This window comes from Rhinoraja longicauda, chromosome 8 (genome assembly GCF_053455715.1).
Source record: "Rhinoraja longicauda isolate Sanriku21f chromosome 8, sRhiLon1.1, whole genome shotgun sequence".
NCBI classification, from domain to species: Eukaryota; Metazoa; Chordata; class Chondrichthyes; order Rajiformes; family Arhynchobatidae; genus Rhinoraja; species Rhinoraja longicauda.
In genome coordinates, this window is record NC_135960.1 from 13,566,807 (window position 1) to 13,588,004 (window position 21,198).

The window sequence follows — 21,198 nt, forward strand, 5'->3', positions numbered from 1 at the left end:
CACTCCGCTTGTACCTTTTATACATCTCTAAGTGTATTCAGTACCTGAAATTAACTGCTCCTTTATAAAACTCATGTGCTGCTCCTCCTCTCAGCTGCTCACTCACTCATGTATCAGACATGGTCTCACTCTCACAGCATGCTATGAGGAATACTATAATAATAAGCAGAAATAGACAGGTGACCTTCTTCCTCCTCAGGTTGAATTGATAACTCTTGATCACCGTTGTACGTTAGAGGAATGTGGGTGAAACTGTGTGCGCATCAAACAGGAAATATCTTATCCTCCCATTCCCACACTGACCTTTCTGGCCTGGGCCTCCTCCTTTGTCAGAGTGAGGCCAAGCACAAATTGGAGGAACACCCCAACAGTATGAATATTGACTTCTCTAACTTCAAGTAACCTTTGCTTCCCCTCTCTCTCCATCCCTCCCCCTTCTCAGCTCTCCAACCACTCTTACTGTCTCCGACTACATTTTATCTCTGTTTGCTTTGTTGTTGATCTTCTCCCAGCTAACAATGATCTATTCTACATTCCCTTTGTCCTATTTTCACACTCCGCTTCCTTATCTATGTATCTCCCTCTCAGTCAGTCTGAGGAAGGGTCTCGACCCAAAACGTCGCCCATTCCTTCTTTCCAGAGATGCTGCCTGTCCCGCTGAGTTACTCCAGCATTTTGGGTCTAATACCTTATCCGAAGTTTGCTCGTGAAATATCTATAAAATTAATTGACCCTTGGAATTCATTGGCTTATTATCTGCCATGCTTTTTTTAATGCAGAGTTTATACACACAAGCTTGGGATGCTGATAAAATCAAGATTCACGTCATGCCGGACACACCCGAAATTGAACTGGCGAAGAGTAATTCTGTCAATATCAGCCAGGTACTTAACCATGCCTATGCAGAGATTGAAACTTGGGTTTACCATTGATCAGAACCAAAGTCTAATAAGTCATGTATGTCTGCCCATTTAGAAACTGTACCGTGATGCATGGGAAAAGTCCAAGCTCAAAGGTTATGACTTGCGTGCTGATGCCATTTCAATCAAGGCTGCCAAAGCGTCTAGAGACATAGCTAGCATGGTAAGAGGTGTTTATGGACTACTGCACATTTTGAAGACCGCTGTACATCAGATACTAACTTCACTGGTGATGTTTTAACCAAAATCTCCTTTCCTCACAATTAGTACAAATACCAGCAAGCCTACCGCAAGCAGATGGGCCACCATATCGGATGCCGTAGCATACAAGATGATCCAAAGATGCTCTGGTCCATGCACGTGGCCAAGATTCAGAGCGACCGGGAATACAAGAAGGACTTTGAGAAATCCAAGACCAAGTTCAACATTCCGGTCGACATGCTGGGCATCCAGTTGGCCAAGAAATGCCAGACCCTGGTCAGTGACATTGACTACAGGCGTTACCTGCACAATTGGACCTGTCTCCCAGACCAGAACGATGTGATCCAGGCAAAGAAGGCTTATGAGTTACAAAGTGATGTGAGTATGCTGTAGTTTTTGCTTCCCCGCCACCATTTTCTTTTAGAAAGCTAGTTTATCACAAAAGTTAATCTGCAAATGCCAAAAATAAATGGCAATTTGATCTTGGGAGCAAATAAAGCAAAGAGAAAGGATATGAAATATATAAGCTGAGAAACTAAATGCATTGACACCTGTTTTTTAAGCACAAATTGCATATGAAATAAATTTTCCACAGAGAGGATTGTGTTAATGATCATTTTGGGGTAAAAATGTGCTAATAGAGAAATAAGCACAACCACGTCTCTGCTTTTCCACCTTAGCAGGCCTGATGTTTTTCCAACATCAGTAGTCCATGTAATAATTTCACGTGACCGGCGATTCTCCCTTATTAGAATAAACATACGCTTTAATGAATACTCATCAGCAAGCTAATTGTGTTATCTTACAACATTTGTGTCTACTTAAAGGAACATTCATCAGACAAAAGTATAGTCCCTCAAATATCTTGCACCATTCATAGTGCATGCATGCTTAGACACACTGGGAGTGTGTCTCTTTTTAACATTTTACTCTTAAGATACAAATTTTGTGGAAGAGTCAATGGTGTGTGTGCACGTATATCTATACATGTGAGTGCGGTATTTGGTTGTACAGGGCTCACCTTAACGTGACTTATTTTTAGTTTAGTTTAGAGATACAGCGTGGAAACAGGCCCTTCGGCCCACCGAGTCCGCACCGACCAGCGATCCCCGCACATTACCGCTATCCTACGCACACTAGGGACAGTTTACACATACATTAAGCCAATTAACCTAAATACCTGTACATCTTTGGAGTGTGGGAGGAAACCAAAGATCTTGGAGAAAACCCAAGCAGTCACGGGAAGGACATACAAACTTCATACACACAGCACTGTAAGCGTTGTAAGGCAGCAACTCTAGCACTGTGCCACCATGGCCACCATTGTTTGATCATGAAATTTCATGACTTGAGAGATCATGAAATTTCTAAAGGCATTGCTTCATTGTGTGCCAATCAGATAACAACCCAGGCAAGTCTCAGGCATTCCTAACACACAATACAATACAATACAATATACCTTTATTGTCATTGTACAGGGGTACAACGAGATTGGGAGTGCGCCTCCCATACGATGCAATAAATTAATTAGCTAGTCAATATTAATTTAAACAACCCAATGAAACAAATTAGAACAAAGTTTCAAAACAGAATAAAGTGCAAGTAGTTCTGTGTCGGATCACTGTACGATGTGACCATCCGGCTCAGCAGGACCGGTTCATAGCAGCTATGGCCCTGGGGATGAAGCTGTTCCTGAGTCTGGAGGTGCGGGCGTAGAAGGCCTTGTATCGTCTGCCCGATGGTAGAAGTTCGAACAGACTGTTGCAGGGGTGTGAAGAGCCTTTGTGGATGCTGGTGGCTTTTCTGAGGCATCGTGTGTTGTAGATGCCCTCCAAGGCTGGTAGCTGTGTTCCGATGGTCCTCTGAGCTCGATGGAGACCTCCTGCCCTTCATCTCATTCTCCCATAGGTTTTTGGTGACCCTCTGAATGAAACATGGAATTTTCTCTCACCCTTGCTTTAGCTCTATCACAAGCTCTCCCTCAATTTCTCTCACCAGCTCTCTCTCATTTCCTTACTCTATTCCTTGCAAGCCTTTTTCTCCTCGATGGAAGTTACTGGTCATGGTTTATTATTGTGACCACGTACGGAGATAGTGAAAACCTTTGTGTAGTCTCCAGTCCAATCATACTTTACATGAATACAACCAAGCCATTCCCATGTACAACAGGGAGTGCAAAATATAATGCTTCAGTGTTATAGTGTTACAGTTACAGAGAAAGTGTAGATGAAAAAAGTGTAAGGGCCACAATGAGGTAGATTAGAAGATCAATGCTACTCCCTAGTAGTTCAATAGTCTGATCACAGCAGGAAGAAGTTGTTCCTGAATTTGGTTGTACTTGCTTTCAAGCTTTAGTATCTTCTGCATGATCGGAGAGGGCAGAAAAGAAAATGAATGGTGTGCAAATGGTCCTTGATAATGCGGGCTGCTTTCCAAAGTTGGTGTGAAGTGTAGATGGAGGTAGGTGGGGACGGGGGGGGGGGGGGGGTAGTTAGTGAAATGGATGGGCTACAACCATAACTTTGCAGTTTCTTACGACAACATCTGTTTAGCTGTTAGGATGCCGCCTTGGGGAGAAGTTGAGTGTGTAGTGGGACTTTAAGGGTTAACACCCTTCTCTAATCATTAGGGAACCACAAGTTTTTGCATCTGTGATAAATTAAGGTGAGATTTTGAACCATGCTTGCGATTCTTGGTGTAACACACCATTTGTTTCTAATATATTTTTTGTACAAAAATGTGGTGAATCCATTTGTGGTGAATCCATTTGGGCATTAACATTACATGCAGCATAAATTTATGGTGAGCTGAAAAAAAGAGTCTTATCGTCATGGAGTTATACAGCATGGAAACAGGCTTGTTCATCCAATTCATCCATGCCGACCAAGACGTTTATTTGAGCTAATCCCATTCACCTAAATTTGGGCCATAGCCATTTGAACTTTTTCTACCATTGTCCCTGTCCGAATGTTTTTTAAAAATTGTGATTGTATTCATCCCTACAACTTCTTCTGGCAGCATGCGCTATATGCCCAACCCAACCGTGATAAAAGCTGCCCCTCAGGTCCCTTTCTTCTCTCATCTTAAAACTATACATGGGCAGCATGGTGGCGCAGCGGTAGAGTTGCTGTCTCACAGTGCTTACAGCACCAGAGATCTGGGTTCGATCCCGACCACGGGTGCTGTCTGTACGGACTTTGTACATTTCCCCCCGTGACCATGTGGGTTTTCTCCGAGATCTTCGGTTTCCTCTCACACTACAAAGACGTACAAGTTTGTAGGTTAATTGACTTGGTATAAATGTAACTTGTAATAATAATAATAATAATAATAATAATAATAATAATAATATAATAATAATAATAATAATAATAATAATAATAATAATAATAATAATAATAATAATAATAATAATAATAATAATATATAATAATAATAATAATAATAATAATAATAATAATAATAATAATAATAATAATATTCATTTATTATTCATTTATTGTCATTGCAACGAGTACAACGAAATTAAAAAATAGCCAATCCTGACGGTGCGTACAAACATATATGCAATAAATGCAAAAACAAATAAATACATAAATACAATTAAATACAATTATATTAAGTACAAGATTTTTTAACGGTGTTGCCTAGTGCAAAGGTAGTGTTCAGTTCTCGTATGGCCCTGGGGTAAAAACTGTTCTTAAGTCTGTTTGTTCGGGATTTGATCGACCTGAAACGTCGACCAGAGGGCAGATGAACAAACAGACGGTGGCCGGGGTGGGATGTCCCTAGTGTGTGTTAATGTGCGGGGGTCGCTGGTCAGTGTAGACGGTGGGCCGAAGGGCCTGTTTCCAGGCTGTATCTCTAAATTAAACTAAACTATGCCCTTTAGTGTTAGATTCTCCCAGCTGGGTAAAAGACTGTGATCATCCACCTTATCTTAGCCCCTCATGGTTTATGATATATCTCATGATTTATGATATTACCTACGCCCCTCATGATATATCTGTATAAGGGCACCCATCAGTCTCCTATATTCCAAAATGAAAGTCTGCCTATCCGGCCTCTCCTTATAACTCAAGCCTTACAGTTTAAAGTAACATCCTCATGAAACTTTTCTGCAACCGTTCCAGTTTAATGGCAACTTTCCCATAGCTGAGCGAACAGAACTGTGCACAATACTCCACGCATGATCTCCCGAGTATGTGTAATCGGTGAGCGATGCACTTGTGTTCAGTGTGTGTGATCAAATCTGGAATTCTCCACCTGAATACCCAATATTACATCTCTGAGGGTGGTGCAAAGTCAAATTGATAAAACTGGACTTTACTCGATATTCCCCATCTGTTTTGACCACATTTGTTGCACTCAGAGCCAATTCATATAAGAATTCAATGTGTTTTAATGATTTGCTCTTGATACTTGCAGTGGCTGTACAAGGCCGATATGGAATGGATCCGTGGTTGTGGATGGATGCCCAATGACTCTCTGGAAGTTAAGAAAGTACAGAAAGCCCAGGAGATCATCAGTGATCGGCTCTACCGTCAACGTCCTGATACGATGAAGTTCACCAGCATTGTTGACCTACCCAGTATTGTCCTAGCTAAAACCAACGCGGACCAACTGAATGACGTAAGGATTTTTATTTCGCCAAACGGATGGTGCATTGCCACTGTTTCCATAGCTGTTTCTGATGAGCGATCTCGGTGATTGTTGAAGGAATAAATGAATTCATTTCTTTCCCTTCAGCGTCTGTATCGTAGTGCTTGGGAGCAAGACAAGCTCATAGTTCACCTTCCAACCGACACACCTGAGATGGTTCTGTCCAAGCAAAATTCTGTAAACATTAGTTCGGTAAGGAATTCAATATAGCCATTAACAATTGATGAATACAAGAGATTGCCACATTTCCCATTTTCTCCCCCATTAACAATGCTTTTTTTTCCTGCAGTTTATGTCATAAAAAATATGAGAGGAACCTATATTCTCAGGATGCATAGTTATATTGACATTTTTTCTTCCTGCCAACTTGTTATCACAATATTGTCCTTTCACACTCACATACAGTACATTGGTTTAGTAGATTAACTAACAAGTTAAATTGTTGATCAGAAATGTGAGAATCATTTTGCAATAACGTCTAGTGGAGTACCCCAAGGATCTGTGTTGGGTCCACTGTTGTTTGTCATTTACATTAATGATCTGGATGATGGTGTGGCAAATTGGATTAGTAAGTATGCAGATGATACTAAGATAGGTGGTGTAGTTAATAATGAAGTAGATTTTCAAAGTCTACAGAGAGACTTGGGCCTTTTGGAAGGGTGGGCTGAAAGATGGCAGATGGAGTTTAATGCTGATAAGTGTGAGGTGCTGTATTTTGGTAGGACAAATCAAAATAGGACGTACAGGGTAAATGGTAGGGAATTGAGGAATGCAGTGGAACAGAGGGATCTGGGAATAACTGTGCATTGTTCCCTGAAGGTGGAATCTCATGTGGATAGGGTGGTGAAGAAGGCGTTTGGTATGCTTGCCTTTATAAATCAGAGCATCGAATATAGAAGTTGGGATGTAATGTTGAAATTGTACAGGGCATTGGTGAGGCCGAATCTGGAGTATGGTGTGCAGTTCTGGTCGCCAAATTATAGGAAGGATGTCGACAAAATGGAGAGGGTACAGAGGAGATTTACTAGAATGTTGCCTGGGTTTCAGCACTTAAGCTACAGAGAGAGGTTGAACAGGTTGGGTCTTTATTCTTTGGAGCGTAGAAGGTTGAGGGGGGACTTATCATATCATATCATATATATACAGCCGGAAACAGGCCTTTTTGGCCCTCCAAGTCCGTGCCGCCCAGCGATCCCCGTACATTAACACTATCCTACACCCACTAGGGACAATTTTTACATTTACCCAGCCAATTAACCTACATACCTGTACGTCTTTGGAGTGTGGGAGGAAACCGAAGATCTCGGAGAAAACCCACGCAGGTCACGGGGAGAACGTACAAACTCCTTACAGTGCAGCACCCGTAGTCAGGATCGAACCTGAGTCTCCGGCGCTGCATTCGCTGTAAAGCAGCAACTCTACCACTGCGCTACCGTGCTGCCGGTACGGTTTTTAAAATAAGAGGTTTTTTAAATTTTAAGAGGGACGGACAGAGTTGACGTGGGTAGGCTTTTCCCTTTGAGAGTGGGGAAGATTCCAACAAGGGGACATAACTTCAGAATTAAGGGACAAAAGTTTAAGGGTAACATGAGGGGTAACTTCTTTACTTAGAGGGTGGTGGCTGTGTGGAATGAGCTTCCGGTGGAAGTGGTGGAGGCAGGCTCGATTTTATTATTTAAGAGTAAATTGGATTGGTATATGGATGGGAGAGGATTGGAGGGTTATGGTCTGAGAGCAGGTAGATGAGACTAGGTCAGAGAAAGTGGTCGGCGTGGACTGGTAGTGCCGAACGGGCCTGTTTCCGTGCTGTAATTGTTATATGGTTATATGGTTATATGGTTAACATTTGTATTTGTTGCACTCATTTCAATTAACATTTACCCCAGGAGTAGTGGCAGCAGAGAAAGGGACTGGTGGGAGCGAGAGTGGAGAGTCAAGTGGGGCTGGGGTCTGGAGGTTCTGGGTTCATGGGGAATTGGTGAGGTAAAGATGAGGTGAAGATGTGCCCAATGGTGCTGGAATGGGTGTAGAGAGAAGGGTGAAGTTGAATGGAAAAGATGTAGCCAGTGAGTAAGACTAAGGGATGTTTTAGATGTGGACCTAATAAGGGAAGGTGCAGCGTGGTGTGTGGGGCGAGCAGGTTGCAAAGGTTGGTGAAGATCGTGATCTTAGTGAGAGGAAGGTTTGGCGGGGTGATTGTAAACCAAGTTCGGGTGGAGGAGGGAAGAATGGCCGTGAGTGTGGTCAGCTTTTCCCTGCAAAGGAATTGTAGAGTGTGGGCTCTGAGTGAGAGCGGAGAAGAGTGGGGTCAGGTGTTGGTGTGAGAAGGGTAGAGGAAATGTACTGAGTATGTACTGAGTGGGGGAGGAGGAAGAGTTTCCAATTTGGGTTTTGTAAAAGAGTCAAGAGTGTTTTTTTTGTCATATGCCCTGCAATGCAACAAATGAAATTCTTACTTGCAGCAGCACAATAGATGTGTATATATAAAACAACAAACAAATAATAATAATAGTGCATAGACAAAAACAATGCCCCCCCCCCCCCCCGTTTTCAGGCTCCTGTACCTTCTTCCCGATGGCTGGAGTGAAATGAGAGTGTGGCCAGGGTGGTGTGGGTCTCTGATGATGCTGGCTGTCTTTTGAGCCCTTCGATGGTGGGGAGGTAAATGCCTATGATGGACTGGGCAGTGTTTACCACTGTTTGCAATCTTCTTTGTTCCTGGCCATTAGAGCTGCCGAACCGGGGAACTAGCAGCTAGTGGGAACATAATTTTGAATAATGTGATTGATTGTTTACATGCTCCTCTGACATTCTATTATTTTCTTTCTGTGGTGCATAGAAATTATATAAACTTGCATGGGAAGAATCTAAGAAGAAAGGGTATGAACTAGGAAATGATGCGATCTCCATCAAGGCTGCAAAGGCTTCCAGAAACATCGCGAGTGACGTAAGTTTACTCATGAGTTTACCTGGTGCTATGACAGTCTGAAAGAATTGCTAAAGTTCTGTAGGCAATTTAGGTAATATGTTCATTTCTTAACAGTGAAGAGAATGGAACAGGATGTTGGGGACCCAAGTGAACAGGAAAAGCAGCCAGATGCTTCCTTAAGCAATAAGGTTAAATAATTTAGAAAATATGTCTAGGAAATCTGGAGAAAAAGGATGGATTAAAAGTGGGAATGATTTCGGGTGCAAGGAACTTGATACTTCAGTAATACTTCCAGAAGCCTGAACCCTGTCACGTCACCAGGTGACGATAGACACAAAATGCTGGAGTAACTCAGCGGGACAGGCAGCATCTCTGGAGAGAAGGAATGGGTGACGTTTCAGGTCGAGACCCTTCTTCGGACAGACGTTCTTCAGACATCACCAAGTGAATGTGCGCAGTGAAGCCCCGTGGTATCAACTTATTTCTATCAGCTTACTACTACCCCAGAGAAGGTTAGGAGATCAGTGGTAGAGCAGAGAAGGGATTTGAGATGAGGAGAAGGCAGGGAAATAGATTAAAATTCCAGGCAAACTATCGGAGGAGCCCATAGGGGCCATTCAAATAACTGTTTACATCCACATTTTTTGGGAATAGTGAAAGCTGTTGGATGGGAAGAATTTGATGTTGAATCCTATAAAAGAGAAATGAATAAGAAAGAAAGCCTCGTTGAAGAGAGGAAAAGACAGAAAGAAAATTTATGAACGAATAAAAAGTTTAAACATTTTTTATTAGTATTTGTCATGCCAGGTTTTTTTTTTCAATAATTATGGCATTGGGACATAATTATCCATAAAAATGCTGGAGTTACTCCAGCATTATTTAAAAACTGGGAATTAAAAAAATTACATAAAATGTGATACCTTCGATTTGTACCAGTATCTGCAGTTAGTTTTCTACACATAAAACCAGGAGTGAGCCAATTTTGGTTGGTTAAACATAAAGCTTAGTTGTATTCATCAGTCATTTCTAAAACTGAATGTAAAAAACGGAGAGAAAATCAGGGATGTTGCTTCACCTAACTATAATGCCACTGATTAAGAAATATGTAACCATGACCTGAATAATAATTGGACTTTCTCGCTACCAGTACCAATACAAAAAGGTCCACCGCAAGCAACTAGGCCACCTCATCGGATGCCGAGACATTTACGATGATCCTAAAATGGTCTGGTGCATGCACGTGGCCAAGATTCAGAGCGACAGGGAGTACAAGAAGGACTTTGAGAAATCCAAGACCAGGTTCAGCATTCCGGCCGACATGCTGGACATCCTGTTGGCCAAGAAATGCCAGACCCTGGTCAGTGAAATTGACTACAGGCAGCACCTGCACAATTGGACCTGCCTCCCAGACCAGAATGATGTCATTCAGGCAAGGAAGGCATATGATTTGCAGAGTGATGTAAGTATTAATCCATTACCATTCCACGAAATAATATTTATTTAGTTATTTAAAACAACTTATATTTTTTGGCGAATAACATTGTGATGATTAGTGAGATATTAGCAGAATAACTTAATTTGTATTGCAGCTGGCAGGAATGAATGGTGATTTAATCATGGGGTAATGTGCACAGATTTTAATGCATTTATCCAAAATTGACTCTTGGACATTTGTCAAAACCTACAGAATGAAAAAATAGGGTGTGTGACAATGGCACAGCTGGTAAAGCAGCTGTCTCACAACACCAGGTACCTGGGTTTGGTTCTGGCCTCGGGTGCTGTCTGTGTGAAGAATGCACGTTCTCTTTGCTGACAGTGTGTTTTTCATCCAGGTGTTCCGCTTTCCTCACCTCAGATGTATGGGTTTGTAGGTTAATTGGTCTCTGTAAATTATCCCTAGTGTATCAGGAGTAGATGAGAATGTGGGATAACAGCAGTAGTGTTAATGGGCGATCGATGATTAGCATGGACTCGGTGGGCCGAATGGCCTGTTTCCATGCAGTGTCTCTAAACCTGAATATTGCGAGTGAATCCAAGGTGGTGTGCTTCTTGGTTGGACAAATAGGTGGTCACATAAGAACACAAGAACACAAGAAAATAGGAGCAGGAGTAGGCCAACCGGCCCCTCGAGCCCGCTCTGCCATTCAATACGATCATGGCTGATCCTACCCCAACCCCTTTCCCACTATCGCCCTTCTTCCCACCCAAAAGAACCGTGTGATCTACTGGGAGATGCGAAAAACCGGATAAAAACCCAGGCCAATTTGGGAATCTGGGAAATTCCTCTCCGACCCCAAGCTAGGCGATCGAAACTTGTCCAGGAGATTACTCAGGTCTTACTATACTAACCATAGCTCATGTCCACTTCCCTGCCCGCTCCCCGTAACCCCTAATTTCCTTGTCTGTTAAAAAACAATCCATTTCGGTTTTAAATTTATTTAACGTTCCTGCATCCACAGCTCCCTGAGGCAGCGAATTCCACAGACTAACCACCCTCTGAGTGAAGAAGTTTCTCCTCATCTCAGTTTTAAAAGAGCCCCCTCTTATTTTAAGACAATGCCCCCTAGTTCTGGTCTCCCCGATCATCGGAAACATCTTTAGCGCATCCACCCGATCAAGGCCCCTCACGATCTTATACGTTTCAATAAGATCGCCTCTCATTCTTCTGAACTCCAATGAGAAAAGTCCCAACCTACTTAACCTTTCCTCATATGTCAACCCCCTCATCCCTGGAATTAACCGTGTACTGGATCTTTGGATCTGTGAGACCAAGGAAGGTAGAAGAACAAGCTAGATGCAGGAAAATGTTCCCGATGTTGGGGGAGTCCAGAACCAGGGGCCACAGTCTTAGAATAAAGGGGAGGCTATTTAAAACTGAGGTGAGAAGGAACCTTTTCACCCAGAGAGTTGTGAATTTGTGGAATTGTCTGCCACAGAGGGCAGTGGAAGCCAAATCACTGGATGAATTTAAGAGAGAGTTAGTTAGAGCTCTGGGAGCTAGTGGAATCAAGGGATATGGGGAGAAGTTGGGCACAGGTTACTGATTGGGGATGATCAGCCATGATCACAATAAATGGCAGTGCTGGCTCGAAGGGCCGAATGGCCTCCTCCTGCACCTATTTTCATTGTTTCTATTAACAAATATGCCAATCGTTAAAAGATTCTCTGCAAGATAGCAAGGACAGAAAGGATACGAGCTACTCACCAGGTTTTATTTCTTGAGGGGTAGAATTTAATAGTAGCATAGCTATGCTACTTTTGCAATAAACCAGGATTATCCTGCAGTTAGAATCCCGCCATGTGATAAAAAGAATCTAGTGGCAATGGTGCGCATGCATACAACGATAATGTCAGAAATATCAGGATAGAATGAACAGAAGAAACCACACAAGCTAAAATTATAAGAATATGAGGTGATCCAGTATGAAGGAAACTTATGATAGGATGGATGCAGAAATAACCTTTCCATTTGTGTTAGTGTGTAACACGAGGCTTTCAATGGAGGAGACCCATCAGGAAATCCCTTCAGGAATTTAAAAAGGAATTGATTTATCCAAACATACAGAAACCACCATCAGATTTGAGATGTATGTAATCAATACACCCATGATGGGACTGGGCAGCATTATAAGCAAAGGATTAAAGAGCTACATAATTAGGTTTAAACAAGGAAAGGGTGAGCAGTCTTGTTGGGCCAAATCACTGTGTTGTATATCAATGTAATCCAATGTGTGACCTCCCTCCAGTGGCTGTACAAGTCCGACATGGAATGGATCCGTGGTTGCGGATGGATGCCCAACGGCTCTCTTGATGTTAAGAAAGTTCAGAAAGCCCAGGAGATCCTCAGTGAGCGGCTCTATCGTCAACGTCCTGATACGATGAAGTTCACCAGCATTGTCGACCTACCCAGTATTGTCCAGGCTAAAATCAACGCAGACCAACTGAGCGACGTAAGAGACTTAAGATACCTCAAGTAGAATTAGAAACTGTTAGAGATACTTAGATGTTATGCCAGCATCTCCAAGGAGAAAAACGGAATTACATTTAAGGTTGAATTTCATCAGAATTAGGAATAGGTAGAAAAAAGGACACAAAGTTCTGAAGTAACTCAGCAGATCAGTCAGCATCTCTGGAGAACATAGACAGGTGATGTTTTGGGTTGAGACCCTTCTTCAAATAATTCATATTTTACATTGTACAAAGAATGTGCAGAGGGAACAAAAGGGAAATTAATTTTAGGATAGACACCAAAAGAAAATGGAGACCAGAGATTAGTGATTCTATGACTCTATTAGTGTTGACTAAGAAGGGGTGAAGTAAACGTCTTATTTGAATGTGATCTATATGTAGGAGATAAAAATAGAAGATCAGAGGGAGGGGAAAACAGACAAGTCTGGAATTATGTGATAGTAAATACATTATTAGTTGTTGGAAACTGGAATAAATAATAATACTGGGAAAGCCCAAGGGGAGATGCATGACCTTGAGCTTATGTTGAAATCTGCAGGAACAGAGTAACAGGCCAAAAAGTGAGAGGTCAAAGTGATGGGGAATAACCGTGACAGAGGTAACCGTGTGAACTAGTAGGAGGGATTCTGCTTTTAATTTCTCCAATCTTGTGCAGATTACATTGTAAGTACCAAATAAGATATGCTAAATTGGAAAAGGGGCAAGTGAATTACTGCTGCACCTTGACCTTTTGGTCCTTGGATGGTAGAAGGGTGGAGGGAAGAAGGGGTAGATATCACATCTCCTTAGGTTGCATAAGAAGTGGTTATAAGAATGGGTGGGGTATCGATGGTGATGGAAGATGGTTTCAGCGAGTCAAGGTCATCACACTTCGTTTGGAATTGTGAAAGAAAAGGAAGGCACTAATTCCACCTGATGATGATATCTCGTTAAAAGGAGATAGACATTATGGAGGATCCCACCTCATGAATATTTCCAGCATTTTCTTAATTCTTTTAGATTCCCAACATCTGCAGTTTTCTTCAAGACAGGTCAATGGCTCTCCCCTTCACACTTTAAACGAATGAATTGAATGTGGAGATTATTTTTAATTTTATCGTCTTAAACTATCACAGGCAAAATACAAAGAAGCTTGGGAGAAGGACAAACTGCAGATTCACGTGTTTCCTGATACCCCAGAGATATTATTGGCAAAATCCAATGCTATCAGCATGAGTCAGGTAAGAGTGAAATAATTATTTACAGTAAGTACAATGTAACTTTTGCTGTTGATCAATGTAATTTAGGTAGACATTTAGTGCTTGATTATGTTACAGATTAGGAACAGAAGTTTAAATCCTATTGTGAGCATTATACAATCAGTTTATTCAATTATCTGTATCACAAAACTAGTACACATTCCGGTGCCCATGTGACTATGAGATTGATGAGAAGAAAACATTTGATTTATTCTTAAAAGGAAGAAAATGTACTGCTCTTGCTTAAGTGCAGAACCAGAACAAAGTGGTAAATGTTGAACAACCACCTGAAATAGCCTACCAATCTAGTATGTTGTAACAAACCCCTAAAACAAAATATATGAGGGAAAATAACAACATCAGATTCAGAGCAATAAAGGGATGCCCATATGAGTTGGCCTAGGAGCAAGACATTAAAAATAATCATCACCACACAACTCTATCTTTGGCCAACTAGATAAAGGTGACTGTACTCAAAAATATCCTGGCTACTGAGCTGAAGACCTTTGGTCTGAACCGCCAACTCCAAGCCAGATTGTAGAAACAAGGACTACAGATGTTGGTTTACACAAAAGGACATAAAATGCCAGAAGTAACCCAGCCGATCAGGCAGCATCTCTGGAGAAGATGAATAGGTGACATTTTAGGTCGGGACCCTTCTTCAGACAAGCCAGATTCCTAGCCAAGCTACACTGGCATCTACCTGACAATGTGGAATCGGTGTTTAAGGGAGCATTTTCTGTAGACAAACTAGAATGGCTGAGGAAGATGGTTTGCTGACAACTTATAATAGTCCTGTAGAGATTGATTCAAACTGTGGCAACATCTGGTGAACTAATTAACAAAAAATAGACACTTTTTCTGTTATATTATACCTTTTTCTTTGAATAGAGGAATCTAGTTTGAAATATCGGTCAAGTTCATGTTCACAAGTTATAGTAGAATTAAGCCATTCGGCCCATTGAGTCTAGTCCGCCTTTCAATCATGGCTAATCCCTACCTCCTAATCCCATTTTCCTGCCTTCTCCCTATAACCCTTGACGCCCATTCTAATCAAGAATTTGTCTATCTCTGCCTGATTTGGCCTCCACAGCCCTCTGTGGAAATAAATTCCACACATTAACTACCCTCTGACGAAACAAGTTCCTCCTCACCTTTCTAAAATACGCCCTTTAATTCTGAGGCTATGACCTCTGTTCCTAGACTCTCCCACCAGTGGAAACATCCTTTCCACATCCATTCTATCTATGCCTTTCATTGTTCTGAAAGTTTCAATGAGAACCCCTCTCAACTCCAGCGAGTAGAGGCCCAGTGCTGTCAAGCACTCATCATATGCTAACCCACTCATTCCTGAAAACATTCTTGCAAATACCTCCTCTGGACCCTCTCCACAGCCAGCACATCCTTCCTCGGATATGGGGCCCAAATTTGCTCACAATACTCCAAATGCGGCCTGACCAGCGCCTTATAGAGCCTCAGGAGAGGCTCAAGGAGTCCAAGTTGAAAATAACTTTGTCTTGAGACACATTGTCTATTTTCTCAACTTAAAAACAACCATAAAAGTAAATAGTTCTCCAATTGAAACATTAGTCTGAAATTACTTGCCCTACTTCAGGTATTAATTTGTTAACCTGTTTATTTTGAAGGAGATGATATGGAAAAGTTACAGTGTGTTGTTTAACTATACTATTTAGCACTATTTGACTCTCAAATTCAACTGTAGAATCCAAAGGTTGCTAAATATCAATTAGGATGGTCGATATGTAAAGGTGTAACCTGCTGTCCCAGGCTAGGCAATAATTCAGCATCTTCCTTAAGTCATACATTGTGAAACAATTGCTGTTTCTGTTCTTTCCTAGAAACATTACAAAGCGGGCTGGGAAGGTATGAAGAAGTCCATAAATTATCATGCTGACGCTGTATCTATTCAGAGTGCAAAAGCTTCCAGAAACATTGCAAGTGATGTAAGTGTAACATCTCCGATAGAATTTAGATTTTTGTGTGATTGTGTAAATTCTGAGTGAATCATTTTGACTGTGAAAAAAACCCAGAAGATCATATCGAACAGAAACATTAGGAGCTGAAAATCAAAACAATTACCAAATGATTCTGGATCTTTCATGTACAAGACTCTTTTCTCAGAATTACATTGTTTAAGTATTTCAATTCTGTGTTACCAATTATATTCAAGGGAATTTTGTGGAATAGATTGCAAAGCAAGAATGATTTGATTTTGCCTCTTCTCCACAGTACAAATATAAACAATTATATCGCGGTCAACTTGGACACCACATTGGATGCCGAGACATCTATGATGATCCCAAAATGGTTTGGAGCATGCATGTGGCTAAGATGCAGAGCAACAGAGAATACAAGAAGGACTTTGAGAAATCCAAGACCAAGTTCAACATGCCGGTTGACATGTTGGACATCCTGTTGGCCAAGAAATGCCAGACCCTAGTCAGTGAAATTGACTACAGGCAGCACCTGCACAATTGGACCTGCCTCCCAGACCAGAATGATGTGATCCAAGCTAGGAAGGCTTATGATTTGCAGAGTGATGTGAGTATTATAAAAATAGAATGTAAGACTAACTACTCAAACAGTCATGCATGTGTTGTTATGTAGTGAGGGTGGCCGCAGTGGTACAGTTGCTAGAAATGCTATCTCACAGCACCAGAGGTGGGAGTTCGATCCTGTCCTTAGGGGCAGTCAATTTGGAGCTTGCACTCATCTTCGCATTCTCATTGTGATCACGTGGGCTTCCTCCGGATGCTCCGGTTCCCTCACACACCCCAAAAACATGAAGGTTTGTAAGTTAATTGGCTGCTGTAAAATTGACCCCTAGTCTGTAGGAGTGGATGAGAAAGTGGGTTAACATAGAACTAGTATGAGCGGGTGATCGATGATGGGCATGGACTCGGTGGGCCGAAGGGCCTGTTTCCATGCCATTTTGAAACCAAGCTATTAACATTCCGTCAAAAAAAATTGTAACATAATTACTGAAAACAAATTACATTTTTAGAATAAAATTGTACGATTATTGGTGAGCTATCAGCAACATCACTGAAGTTCAATTTTAGAAGAAGAGAAATAAATTAAATTTTAACATGTAATCATGGGGTATTGTTGCACAAATGTTGAATGCCTTTTGTCGATGTTTTGGAAGGGATCTCAACCCATGAAGAGATATGTATTATAAAAACAGAATGTGAGGCTAACTATTCAAACAGTCATGCATGTGATGCTTTTGTTCCATGAAAGGAATATGTAACAGAAGCTGGAGCAAAGAGCAAAATGCACTTGAAACTAAGTTAGATCCACAACATTAGTGCCCAACTTTGAAGAGAATAAAACAACCTAAGTAACTTCATAGCGACATAACCCAAATTTGATGCCAAAGAGCATAAGGCGTTACTTGAAAATAGGTGTCAAAAACATGGTAAAAAAATGTAGGTTTTAGAAGTGTTTCTAAGAAGGTGTGATGGATAAAATCTTTGTGGGACAATCTCAGAATTTTTCATCTGAGCTGGAACAAGCTAGTTATTGTTAACACTATTCACTCACACTTATGAGGAAGAGTGTAGACATGAGACCTTCAACAGAGGAGACGCATCAGGAAATCTATTCGGGAATATTGCTTATTCCAGGCATACAAAATTCAACACCAAAGGTGGTTGAGGTGAATAGAATCAATGCCCTTAAGATAGGAACCGGACACTAACGTAAGAGAGAATGGGTTACAGTTAGATTTAAATGGGGAAAGACCTGGGAAGATACAAGGAACTGCAGATGACGTGAACAGTTCTGTAGGGCCAAGTGACTGTGTTGTATATCAATGTAATCCTGTGTGTGACCTCCCTCCAGTGGCTGTACAAGTCCGACATGGAATGGATCCGTGGTTGCGGATGGATGCCCAACGGCTCTCTTGATGTTAAAAAAGTTCAGAAAGCCCAGGAGATCATCAGTGATCGGCTATACCGTCAACGTCCTGATACGATGAAGTTCACCAGCATTGTCGACCTACCCAGTATTGTCCAGGCTAAGATCAACGCAGACCAACTGAGCAACGTAAGAGTCTTAAGATAGCTTGCTAGCATCATCCCTTCCTCTTGGAATTTTAAATTGATTGGATGCAGAGTTGAGTTTGATTCTTCCCTTTTCTCCTGCCACAGTCAAAATATAAAGAAGCATGGGAGAGAGACAAACTGCAGATTCATATCCTACCTGACACTCCAGAGATATTGTTGGCAAAATCCAATGCTGAAAATATTAGTCAGGTAAGAGTACAATATCAATGCATTGTGCATACAATAAATTTTAATGAACTTATCAGAGGCATTTTGGTGAGTAGTGCAGTATATTACTGAATAAAGAGCAAGACACCAGGGTTCAAATCACCCCCAGCCAGACTACGTATTTACATTCAGCTGGGTAAATGAAATATGTGACTATGGCTATCACTAAATGACTATGACACTATGACTCTACGATTAGCCACCACACAATCCTCCAAGGAACTGAGTATGTTCAACACTATCTGTTCCATCCATGTTCCACCTATGCATTTTTGGAAGGCTTTCTCACCAAACTACACCTCTAACACTTGGAAAGACAAGGGGTGAAAGGGTTCAGAAACATTACCACAACTTACAGAGCTTGCAGCGCCAGAGAACCAGGTTCGATCCCGACTATGGGTGCTGTCTGTACGGAGTTTGTATGATCTCCTCGTGACCGTGTGGGTTTTCTCCGAGATCTTTAGTTTCCTCCCACACCCCAATGATAATAACAGTATAACAGAGCTTTATTTGTCATTCGGTACCGAAGTACCGAACGAAACTACATAGCAGTCATAGAAAAAAAAAGAACACAAGACACATAACCCCAACACAAACGTCCATCACAGTGACTCCAAACACCCTCTCACTGTGATGGAGGCAACAAAACTTCCACTCTCTTCCCCACGCCCACGGACAGACAGCTCGTCCCCGACCGACCCGCACAGTCCCCGCAAGGGGATGGAAGTCCCCGCGGCCGAATCGCACCGGGCGCTGAAACGTCTCGCGGCCGAGCCGGGCGATGAAAGGCCCCGCGACCAAGCCTTGCGCAGCTAAGTCCCGTGGCCGAGCCGCACCGGGCGATGTTAAGTCCCGCGGCCGAGCCGCACCAGCGATAAAAAGTCCCGCGGCCGAGCTGCACCGGGCGATGTAAAGTCCCGCGGCCGAGCCGCACCGGGCGATGTTAAGTCCCGCGGCCGAGCTGCACCGGGCGATGTTAAGTCCCGCGGCCCAGCTGCACCGGGCACTGTTAAGTCCAGCGGCCAAGCCGCACCGGGCGATGTAAAGTCCCGCGGCCAAGCCGCACCGGGCACTGTTAAGTCCAGCGGCCAAGCTGCACCGGGCGATGTAAAGTCCAGCGGCCGTGCCGCACCGGGCGATGTTAGGCCCCGCAGCCGAGCCGCACCCCGCGCCGTGAGGAAGAGAAAAGTTTCCCCCACCCCCCCCACCACCCCCCCACCCACACCACCACCCCCCACACATACACAACCAAAAAAAAAACCAAAAACCATCCCAACACAGACACACAACAAAAAAAAAAGGAAAAAAGACGAACAGACTGCTAGCGAGCCGCAGCCGTTAGGCGCCGCCACTTCCGATCTGATGTACAGGCTTGTAGGTTAATTTGCATGGTATAAGTGTAAATTGCCCCGAGTGTGCTTAGGATAGTGTTAATGTGCAAGGATCTCTGGCCGGTGCAGACTCAGTGGGCCGAAGGGCCTGTTTCTGCACTGAATCTCTAAACTAAACTAAAACTGTTGTCTATACACTGTGGATGGCTCGATTGTAATCATGTATTGTCTTTCTGCTGGCTGGTTGGAATGCAAAAAAGCTTTTCACTGTACATCAGAGCATGTGACAATAAATAAACTCAAACTCAAACTCAAACTGTTCTCGCACCCACGAACTACACGTCATCCTGATTTTAAAATGAGACAACATAACTGAATCGTTGTCACTTCAAAGTCTGAGAACTTCCACTCCACCACCATTAACAGGAAGCTTGGGAACTTGGCCAATTACTGGGATAATTACTGACTAGGGCAATATTGTCCATACCTCATGATATAATTTAAAAAAACACCCAGATGCTCTGGAGAAGAATTCAATGATTGCTAGATATGAATTTGGATAATGTGTGTGAGATCATAAGATCATTGATCATGTGATAGGAGAAGAATTAGGCCATTCGGCCTATCTAGTCAATCGTGGCTGATCTATCTCTTCCTCCTAACCCTATTCTGCTGTACATACTGTACTAATCAAGTACTAACCAATAATATATCTATCTCTGCCTTAAATTTATCCACTGACTTGGGGTCCACAGACTTCTGTGGCAAAGAGTTCCACAGATTCACCACCCTCTGAGTAAAGAAATTCCTCCTCATCTCCTTCCTGAAAGAACATCCTTTAATTCTGAGGCTATGACCTCTAGTCCTAGTCTCTCCCACTAGTGGAAACATCCCCTTGGGAATTCTGCACCAGCACTCCTAAAGGGCCTGTCCCACTTAGGCGATTTTTTAGGCGACTGCCGGCGACTGTCAAAGTCGTAGCAGATCGCCAAAATTTTATTTTACCCTACGACAATGACCACGACAATGCCGAGTATGGTCGAGATTACACCGTCTTCGAAAACATCGTAAAACTCCCACGCTTATCAATGTTTCTCCGGCGTCCTAATTTTCACTGAAATCACTGACAAGTCTGTAAGTACTTGAGAGTTTTGAAATATAACATCTTGCAGACCAAGGGTTACTTGAAAACCAAGCTTCACGGTAACAAGGCATAAACTGGATTGACTTCCAGTTTACTAATAGCAGTATTAAGAAATTTAAATTTTAAACGTGGTTAAATGGATTTTTGTGCGGAGTGTCGGCATTCTTTGAAAATGTACGGGAGATGCATATTTGGTTTCTGGGTTGCATATCTGGGTTGGGAGCCTATTTTAAATGTAATCGCTGATGGCCATAAACATCGCGAAAATTCCCACGCTTACCTGACCGTCAAACTGTCGCCTCCAATCTACCTGTCAAATGTCCTGACGGTGAATAAATTGGTTAAACACAAGTATTTTATGGTATCTTCAAATGACTTTACTTAATTTAATATTACGTGCTTCTAAATGCATCTAAGAGAACCTAGCAAACCTGGGGACACAATAAGCAACAATACCCGACGACAAGCCAGCTGTCGCTGAGAAATTTCAAACCGGTTGATTTCTC

The 21,198-nt window shown here is 42.3% G+C and overlaps 1 protein-coding gene across 1 annotated transcript in view; it reads left to right on the plus strand.

Annotated features, from left to right (window-relative positions):
• neb (nebulin) overlaps window positions 1–21,198 on the plus strand; it is a 234,885-nt gene that overhangs the window by 98,994 nt on the left and 114,693 nt on the right. The window contains exons 66-78 of the mRNA XM_078404318.1: window positions 780–884; window positions 976–1,083; window positions 1,188–1,499; window positions 5,550–5,753; window positions 5,871–5,975; window positions 8,623–8,730; window positions 9,860–10,171; window positions 12,459–12,662; window positions 13,797–13,901; window positions 15,779–15,883; window positions 16,170–16,481; window positions 17,787–17,990; window positions 18,095–18,199. Of these exons, the coding sequence (XP_078260444.1) occupies window positions 780–884; window positions 976–1,083; window positions 1,188–1,499; window positions 5,550–5,753; window positions 5,871–5,975; window positions 8,623–8,730; window positions 9,860–10,171; window positions 12,459–12,662; window positions 13,797–13,901; window positions 15,779–15,883; window positions 16,170–16,481; window positions 17,787–17,990; window positions 18,095–18,199 (2,289 nt within the window). The remainder of the gene's footprint in view (window positions 1–779; window positions 885–975; window positions 1,084–1,187; window positions 1,500–5,549; window positions 5,754–5,870; window positions 5,976–8,622; window positions 8,731–9,859; window positions 10,172–12,458; window positions 12,663–13,796; window positions 13,902–15,778; window positions 15,884–16,169; window positions 16,482–17,786; window positions 17,991–18,094; window positions 18,200–21,198) is intronic.